A 10,058-nucleotide genomic window follows, 5' to 3' on the forward strand; every position below is an offset into this window, starting at 1 on the left:
CAGCTTTTTCAATTTCATTTTAATATGGTCCTAGAATGCCCATACAAGTATGTGAAAATGAAAATTCTAATTGATTTATTGCATTTTTAAAACATTTTTTTACTCAAATAACACATACATGTAAAATGAAAATACTATTGTGGAATTAAATTATCATTTGAATATATTCCCCTATAGGCTTCCATACAAGGACTTTTTACAGTCCTGTGACTTTCACATTGGGTGGATTGTTGTCTGTTTATTGTCAGATCATTTAATTAATTCATTGCTACCAGGATGTTGAGACAATTCAAAGAAATATAACAAAAATGTTTCTGAAATAGATTACCTACCCTAGCTTTAAGCTTCTCAAAGCAATGAAAAATTGCACATCAAAATAAAATACAGTGGCTTTCAGACAACTTTGATATAGACTTTACTTTAAAAGCTGTCTGAAGCAACCGTGAATGTAACGAACCTTTGAGATCAAATTCTAATTACAGCTTTTTGGCTGTTTGTCTAAAGTTTACAATATAATAATATGTTGTAACAATAATATCATTTTGTCTTCCCACAGTTAATCTGAAGCACAGAAATGAATAAATTCACCACAGAAACGCATCCAATAATACAGTGTATAATTGATGGAAAGCTTGAGGACCTCAAAGAATTATTGAAGGACTGTGACATAAATGAAACCTTCCCATGCAGAAAGTGCGATGATTTTATCACCCCTCTGATTGCTGCTGTTGTAAATCACAAATGGGATATTTTCACTTACCTTCTAAATCAATGTGCGGACCCAAACACAGCTTCCCGAAAAACCTTTACACCTTTGCATTATGTCTCATTGGTCAGAACACCACCTATATTTGCCAGGAAACTGCTTGAAGCAAAAGCTAATCCAGATGGATTTAAAGGACCGCAGCGATTCACACCACTGCAAACTGCTGTTGTCAATCACAGGGAGGATGTTGTGAAAGAGCTCATATCTGCTGGTGCATTGGTTACATTGTTAACTGTAAAAGACAGTGACCATAAGATTTGCAACAGACAAATAGCTCAGATGATTCATAACCTTGCATTGAAAAGAGATGAACTGTGCTCCAAAATATCAATTTTTCTGGATATGCACATTGCCATTCAAGAGAAAACATATGAAGAAGTGTTAAGAATTGCTGAAAGTCACATGTTGCGGGAGCATCCTCAGAGCCATGTGACCATGATTGAAATGCTCTTCAATGTAAACGGGCCAGATAGAGAAAACTACAGCCGGAGAAGCATGGAATGGCTGAAGGACACTGATAATGTGAACTCCTTCATTGATAGTGTCATCAGTCGCTTTCCACACATCTCTGTGCCAAATGTAAAGTTAACAATCGATAGTTTACATGCAGTTTTCTGCACAATGGATGAGATACCAAATGAGCCAGCACTAGCTATAATCCCCCAACTACTAGAATGCCTTGACACAAAAAACAGACCTGACATGTGGAAAGCTGTTCAGCAAACAATATATGTGATAACACAGAAAACAAAGGGCATGAATGAATGGGATCCCAGTTTCATTGAGAAGTTATGCAACACAGTTGCTCCTTATGTGAAGAATCAATACTCCTCTGACATTAGAGTCTACACATATGGCATATTTGCAAACTTGCTTATAGTTAAAACTGCTGTTAAAATCTTTACAACAGTGGGGATAACTTCAGTGCCCAAGGACATACTGACATCTGCAGAAATGAAAATGAATGACAAGCTGAAAGAAGTTCTCAGACGATTGAAAAATCACTTCAGCAAACGAAATGTGGAATGTGACGAGGGTACAGTCGCACCTGAAGCCAGGAAAAAGTACAAAAGGGAGAAGTCAGAAAAGCATGAAGACCCAAATGATGAAGTTTGTAGTACTTTAACTGATCCAGCAGCAGCTCCTGTTGTGGAATCAACTACAGATGTAAAGCCATCTGAATTTAATCCCACTACCCCAACATGGCCACCAGTGAGCAAGAGGTGGAGGGAAAAACTAGAGAAGCTTATGAACACTGATGAAAGTAAAGTCACCAAAATTAAAAGCATCATTTATGTAAATGATGCAGAATTCCGCATAGCAAAGGGAAGTGATGGTACCGAAGTCTTCTTGGGGCTGAGAGATGACGACACTGAAGTTGCAATCAAGAGAATGTCTAAAAGCAACTATCAAGTGCTGAAGAATGAGAAAGGACTTCTACGACTTCCGGAGCTGGATCATCATTTTATTGTACGATACATTGACTTTGCAGAGGACGAGAACTTTGGATATCTTTGTCTTCAGCTCTGTGAATACACCTTGGAAGAATATATCAGAAAAATTGATGACAGTCTGTTGATAAAGAAACTTGTCAGGGAGGTTCTCGAAAGTTTAAGTGTGCTTCATTGTCAAAATCCTCCAATTCTTCACCGGGATCTCAAACCACAAAATGTTTTGATCGGTAAGACAAGTTAGAAATATACTGAATTCAAAAAAGCAAAATATTTCAATTTGTAATTATCATGCATATTTAGATTTTTTTTTTTTTCCTATGTGATTTGTCCTGCAGATGTGACCGGAAGAGCAAGATTAGCTGATTTTGGCATAAGTAGACGTTTACTCCAAGGCCAAACGACTTTGCGCACAGCCAGCGCAGGAACAAAATGCTGGATGGCCAGGGAGACTTTAGCAGTAGAAGCTGACATACCGTACAAGTCAAGCACTGATATACAGGTCAGTTTTTCAGCTACACAAACTTTATTGATGACTAGGTGAAAAATACTTCCCCAATTGCTAATATGTCCTGTAAACTCTTTAGGTGGCAGGGATGCTGATTTATTACATCCTCTCTGGAGGACACCATCCGTTCGGTGATAAACCCTATGAGTATGAGTACAACATTCATGAAGGGAAGTACAATTTGGAACGCGTTCAAGACATGGTGGCAAAGGATCTCATCGAGTGGATGATCCATGAAGAACCAAAGAAAAGACCTGAAGTGGAACAATGCTTGATTCATCCCTTCTTCTGGACCAAGGAAAGGTGAGGAAGAAATACTGATGGACTGATAAATTGATTCCAGTTAAAATCCTTGTCAATTGATTTTTTTTCAGTAGGATGGTCCAGAGCGAAATAACTCACTCATTTATTCGACTGAATGGCACAAAATGTGATACAAACATTCATGGTTCTCATACAACATATGTTACACATTCAAAGGCGAGTTGAAGCCTGCTACAATAGCCACCTATTTTAGACACAAAAAATCTAGAGCAGTGGTGTCTAAGGGCCCTATCTTTCACCCGGCGCAGAGCGGCGCAATGCAAAGTGCAACGCAAGTGTCTTTGCTAGTTTCAGACCGATGTAGTTGTCATTCTTCCGTCCAGCGCCCAAGTTTGAAGACTGTTGACACTTCTCATCATGTAACATCAAAAATTTCTAACATTGTGAATTTTGCCATTACTTTACTGTAGAGCTGTGGCAGAGCGTTGATTCACTCAGACCTTCTTTGCAGAAAATATTAACTGCATATGTAATATGTATAATGTAGCTGCATCATGCACACATTTTGAAATATTAGTTGTTATAAGTAAATAGTAAAAGTTAAACATTTTATTTATTTTTTCTTCCCACATTTGCGACGCCCTCTGTGGATGACAGCCTATGCCACAGGCTGGCGCTGCTGGTCAGGACTGGGCTCACTGGCCAGTCACAACATGTATGTGAAACTGTGTGGAACACTGCACCATTAAAAGAGCAATATGCCAAGGTGCAGCATGCCTGGCTTTAAAAGGGAATGGGAGATGCACTGTGATTGTTTTATTGGATGTTACGCCCAAAACACTCCCATAAACAATTGGGACAACCCTTTTGAGCTGTGTGCCTGGAGAAGCAACAGATTTTTCTGCAGTAAAAATAACAAAAAATACATGGACACGCCCTAAATGCACTCGCACCACGTGCTTCAGACCATGTGCTTTGGACCGTTAAAACAGAGCCTTAAGAGTGGACAGTCATGTTAGCTGCTTTGTAAGGCTATATTCGGTGGTACGTTGTGCTAAATTCAGCAGGCTCGCATGCTGAACAGGAACATGTGAGCCTGCTAGCACTAATGCTGATGTTCGGCATAATGTTTACCATATTTAGCGCATCCTCAAGGATGCTACCTTAGGGAAATACCAAAAGCAGTAGGATCCATCCTCTGAGGACCATGAGTGCTGTTATTACAGACATGTCTGAACTAACGTGAGGCATAAGCCATGGAGTGAATCACACGATAAACTGCTGAGTAAGGCTATTCTCTGTTATGCCCAACTCTGTGCTTTAAGGTGGTTTCATATATTTTCATTATTTCCTGTTTCATTTGGTCGCTCACATGTCCTCTCAGTGCAGATCCCTCTTACTTGCTGCCCCTGTGTGTTTCCTGCTGCTGTGATTGTCTGCCCCACACTGATTGGCTTCACCTGCGTGTCTTTCCCTCTCTCCCCTCCTAGTGTGTTCAGGCTGCGGTCGAAAAGTCAAAATAATCTCCTTTCTAACCACTTCTCCTCGACCTTGATGGAATTGGGATTTTTTTTTAAACTAACTTTATTTATTTTTTGAACGATAATTCCTCCTTTTCTAAGAGATTTGAACCCTGAACTCTGCCTGGTTCTGAGCCTGGGCCGGTCATACCTGTTTAGGGCTGCTAAATAATTGGACAACTGCTATTTGGAGGAGGGGTTTAGTAAAAGACCAGTTTCCATTTTGAACACTATTTTGTAGTATCATGAGATTTTTTTTGTTGCAATTTATATTGGCTTACTTAAACTTTTTTTTTTTCAGGAAAGTAGATTACTTGCGAAGGATTGGTAACAGGGAGGAGGTGGCAAACTATCGAAATGCCGACCAGGAACTGATTTGTTCACTGGAAGAATGGGCTGGGGATGGATCTTTCAAACTGTGGAAAAATAAGGTGAGAAAAACTAATATAACATCTGTGTTCCTAAATACAACTTCAGGTCTAACTTCTGTGGTCTTGCAGTTTCCACCAGAGTTGGTCCGGAAGATGGATGGCAAGAAGAAAGCCTACAATGAAAACACTTTGGGATTACTGCGCTTCATACGAAACCTCCATGAGCATTAGTGAGTGAAACCAAAACATGATGCAAGGCCTTAAAATATCACTAGACAGAAGCAATAACTATACACTTGAATTTCTTTTTTTTTTTTTTTACAGAAGTTGTGTGGTTCAGCTTTAAGACACATAAGTATTAAGAATAGTGTACATACTATTTTTTCACATAAGATTACATTACACTGTTTGCTTGTTCAGATAACAAAGCCTTCCTGACAAAGTAGAGTATGGGATTTTTTTTTATAGTTAAATGAAGACAATCAAAAAGAAAATCATGGCACTGAATTTGATTCTAAATTTGTCAAACGAATCTGACAACAAAGTCTATTTAATAGTTTGCGCTAAATCTTTCCGTGCATCTCACAATCTTTTTTTTTTTTAAAGTATTTTATTTTTTTGGCTTTTATGCCTTTAATGGACAGCACAGTGGAGAGTGGACAGGAAATGGGGAGGCAAGAGAGGGGGAATGACATGCAGTGATCCGATGCGGGATTCGAACCGGGGCCGACTGCAGCGAGGACTGTAGCCTCTACACATGGGGCGCCTGCTTAAACCACTACGCTACACGACGCCCCGCATCTCACAATCTTAACAAGATTGCTCTTCTTTTTTTCTTTTTTCTTTTTTTATTTTACAAGTACATTAGCTCAATGGTTCTCTAAGTGGGGTCTGGGGACCCCCAGGAGTCCTTGAGGGGGTTCCAGGGCTCAAACGCCTTTTAAGATAAATAGATTTGGGAATCTGTAGTCTAATTTGTGTCAGTTCAGTGGTGCTTAATGTGAAAAAGTTTGAGAACCACTACTTAAGCTAATAGAGCCAATTATAAAATGTCCCTTTTTGTTTGCAGTGCTAAGGATGCAGCCCAAGTTGATGTGATGACGATATTTCCTGATCTCTTTGGATGTGTTTACAAGTTTGCCAAAAACCGAGGGTGGAATTCAGACACTCCGCTGATGGAAATGTTTCTAAGGGGAGACATCACCACCAGCTTTGTAATGCTGTCCTCAAGCCTTAAGGAGCACCTCGGTGTCCCAGTTCAAGAGTCTCAACCCAGTGACTGGAAGTGAAGTTTGATTTTAAAAGGATTAAGGACTTGACTTTAGGGTGTTATGAGCAGGTCATTTCGTGATTGTTGAAATCCTAATCCATTTGAAGTGTAATAAAACAAAGGATAAACATTTTCAGTATGTTCATTGGAATAGAGCACATGTGGGATGGGATATGTGTCTCCAATAAGGTCCTGGATATTGAAAATAACAGAAATTGTAGCGACTACTTTTCCAAAAGGCCGCTGGGAGACTTAGTAGGCTTTTGTCTGTGACACATCCACAAAATCATACTGAAATCCAAATGACGTTTTACTGAAGTTTATTGAATCAAAAAATCAAAAAGGACTGACAAGCAGCTGTTCCAGAAAATATATCGGAGCTCTACCAACTCCCTTTGTCCAAATCCAAGCAAATATAAACATAAAAAAACAAAAACATATTTTGGCTCCTACAGAAATATTTTGATAAAACCTCTGGTATAAAGAGGAATAAGTGATATCCTCTCAGGTTCCAGTGGGAATCGCTAAATGTGTTTGTACATAAAAGGTTGGAATTTTACAGTTTGCATGTCGGAAGGCTGTATGGAAACTGTACTGATATACACATTGAAACAAGGATAATAGTTTTTATCACATGTAATTTCTAGTTCATAATTTGCTACACTGTATAATTTTCAATAAAGTCAATCTAATAAAACCCTCATCAAGTTGACTCTTTACTTTGAAACTTGATTGAACTAAACTAAACTGATTTAGGGTTGTGGGGAAAACTGAAACGGACTATTTGTTCATTTGTGTTGTATATTTTATTATTTTGTGGTTTGACTCTGTAATTATTCGTCAGACTGCGACTGTCATGCCTGTTCATCTAAACATGTCAAACCCTTTACAACCTCATGAGAGTGATCCACAAAGACTTTGTAAAAGACTAGGTAGTGTCAGCTGTTTCTCTGTCTTGGATCCATATGTGGTGATAGATAATGAAGAGCTTGCTTAAGCTCTCAGAGATAGGTGAGTTTTCAGAACACAGATCACATTACAGTACTGACATTATCAGTGGTACCAAAAACTCACCACCACAACATCAATATAGAGGGTGCTGGAGAAAAAACTGTACTGTTTGGTGATTGGTGATTATTTTTGTGCATATGTTAAAACCATAGATGGATTGAGCCTCTATGACGTCACCCACAGGTTTCTGAAGAGCTGAAAAGCTGAAAGAGCTGAAATGTGAACAGGTGAGTTATATAAACAGTTGTCATGAAAGAGGAAATTAGCGTTAGAGACCAAAACTGTTTTTTGTACCAGGCTGTAAACATGTTTATTTCTGCTGTAAAGTTGGACATTTTAACATGGGAGTCTATGGGGACTGACTCACTGTTGGAGCCAGACTCTAGTGGTCATTAGAGGAACTGCAGGTTTTGGTTCTGAGGTTGAGGTTGATGCTTGGTTAAAACAAACAAGGACATTTTACACATTTCTTACTTTTACTTACTATTACTTTTATTCAAATGTAGAGAGTTTCAAGATTTACAAATTGCAGTTCATCCTGTCTTTCATTATTGCTCCTGTTTTCCCTCATGAGAGAGAAAATCCTGTGTCTTGTAATACCTCCCCAGCAACCACTCCTGGTGAAATACATAAATAAATATATTGAAAAAAAGGAAAATAGGGGGAGAAAACATGAGGAGCAGGACTTGGCACCCTGACCCAATGCTGTCATGTATTCTCACTGACATCATCATTGTAAAATTAGGAACCTGGTTTCATCTTTCCTGCAGATGTGGAAGCTTGAAATTGCATTCCCTGGGCCTGTGCCACATTTCATCTGTGAATTTTCCCCTCGCTGGTGTCCAGAAAGCAGGCATGTCTACACACAGTCCTCATAACCCCCACCTTGCCTCAGACTCTCCCCTCACCATTTGGTATGTAGATTCAAGTTAAAGTTCTACAACGTTTGTGGGTGTCCGGGCTGCTCTGGTGGCAGATATAATGACTTAGTTAAACTTCAATGGGTGGGGTTGTTTTCTTCACTGACTTGGCAAATGGAAAGCTAAAGAATGTTTCTGCCAATAACTTTTTATTTTACATTACAACAAAATGCAATCCAGCATTAAACCTCTGAGGTAGAAAGCTCTGCAGTTCATGTTGCTTCTGTGGTATCAGGTTATATAGCAACCTCCACACCATAAACCAACATATTAAAATTGATTTAAACAAGTGAGGGGTCAACACTGAATCTGCTGTGTTTGTGTGGATGTGTGGGGTTAAGGGGGATGGAGGCATGGGTCTTCATGAACAAAACACCAGCAATAAAACAGGTTGTTTGTCAAAGCTTCCATTCTACAAACTGCTCATGTATTTCATCATTCAACATCACCTCAAGGTCCATATCATAGACTGTAAATAAAGACGTGATGTCACCCTCAGGTTTCTGAAGAGTGGTGTTGAAGCTCAGAGTGAGCTGCCCTACCATTGCCATCTTGGCAGTGTCTGACTCCGCCCCTAACTCCTAGGTAATCCAAAAATTGGTCAATTGGTGGGGCCTGTGTGGAGCTGAGACTTCGGCTCATGCCGGTTTGTCACAAACTTACGTGAGTGATATAATAACAGTTCTAGGGTGAAAAAATTGTTTTAGCTTGGAGCCTGGCTCAGAATCTCTGCCGTTGTTGCTATTTGGTGTGAAATGCATTCTGGGATACTTAGCTATCCCAAGTCCACACAAGTCACGTATCGATGCATCCTCAATGAAACCGATGCAGTGAGAACACTTCCGGATCTTTGATCTGTACTTGGCTGGATGCGGAGTTTGAATTGGAACAGTACATGGGCTGAGACTGATGACGTCTCACAAGAACAGAGAAGAACGCAGACTGAGAGACAGCTCTGGTCTCTGGTGTCAGATGTGAACATCGACCTTGATCTTTCTCTGGACGTCCACTGGCTCCTGGTCACTGACCTCTTCCCAGTGATGCTGTGAGGGATTTTGGTGTTCACAGACAGATGATGTTGTTTGTCTCTGTTCCCCACAGCTGCCACATTTCACCTCTTACCAAGAGACTGAAGCTCTATACTTTGTTGAATTAATGATGATCTCCAGGATAATCTCTGTGCTCTCATCATAATTTTCACTCCATTCATCTAAATTAAAAGGACATGATGGATTTGTGTTGTTGTGTTGTTCAGATTGAGGTTTAAACAGGAATTAAGTCCAACATTTAATTACTTTAACATACTGACACCAAAGACTTTGATAGAAAAAATTACGTAAACTTAACTGGAGAGATAAACTTTAAAAAAAAAAAAACAACTTTTCATTTTTTATCTGTTCTGCTTTTTATGCTCATTTCCTGCTCCATATTTTTATTCTGGGACTCCACAAGAGACTGCATGATTCACAGCTCAATAAAAGTCCTTATTTATCTCTCATTGCCTGTTATGCAGCCCCATGAGCCTCTGACTGAAACAGGCAGCATTAGCTCAGGGATCCTTAAAAGCCCACTCTCTTCTGATTGGCCAAATTTCCAGAGGCCTGCTGAGGGGCAGCATTCAACACTCTTCCTGGTGTGGAGGTTCTGAAAACAAACTGTGACACTAACTAACGAGTAACGAAACTAAGTAACTAGTAACTCAAACTAAGTAACAGAATTGACTGGAAATGGCATCTTCTCAAATCCATCTGTTAGAGGCTGAATCTGATCCTGAATCTGAGAGTGGACAGCAGCAAAGATCACAGCACAATGTCTCTGGTAATTATTGTGTCGCATCACGGTAGAGTTAGTCTTTCAGTTAAAATCTGGATTTAAAAGGTTTTATATATTTTCCCATTAGTAATTATATGTGTGGGAAATGTGCCTAAATGCCGACTGCTGCTGTCAGGGCACAACAAAGCTGCTAGTAAAATATTA

The 10,058-nt window shown here is 39.5% G+C and overlaps 1 protein-coding gene across 1 annotated transcript; it reads left to right on the forward strand.

The window, feature by feature from the left end:
- The first annotated feature begins 2,371 nt into the window (after window positions 1–2,371).
- LOC111226061 (serine/threonine-protein kinase ppk4-like) lies at window positions 2,372–6,547 on the forward strand. The gene is made up of 6 exons (XM_022751146.1): window positions 2,372–2,447; window positions 2,556–2,719; window positions 2,805–3,028; window positions 4,811–4,940; window positions 5,010–5,110; window positions 5,950–6,547. The coding sequence occupies exons 2-6, from the start codon at window positions 2,657–2,659 to the stop codon at window positions 6,167–6,169; spliced, it is 738 nt and encodes a 245-aa protein (XP_022606867.1). The 5' UTR covers window positions 2,372–2,447; window positions 2,556–2,656; the 3' UTR covers window positions 6,170–6,547.
- Window positions 6,548–10,058: the final 3,511 nt, after the last annotated feature.

Source organism: Seriola dumerili, unplaced genomic scaffold, assembly GCF_002260705.1.
Source record: "Seriola dumerili isolate Sdu_G_001 unplaced genomic scaffold, Sdu_1.0 BDQW01000149.1, whole genome shotgun sequence".
In the NCBI taxonomy this organism is placed as follows: domain Eukaryota; kingdom Metazoa; phylum Chordata; class Actinopteri; order Carangiformes; family Carangidae; genus Seriola; species Seriola dumerili.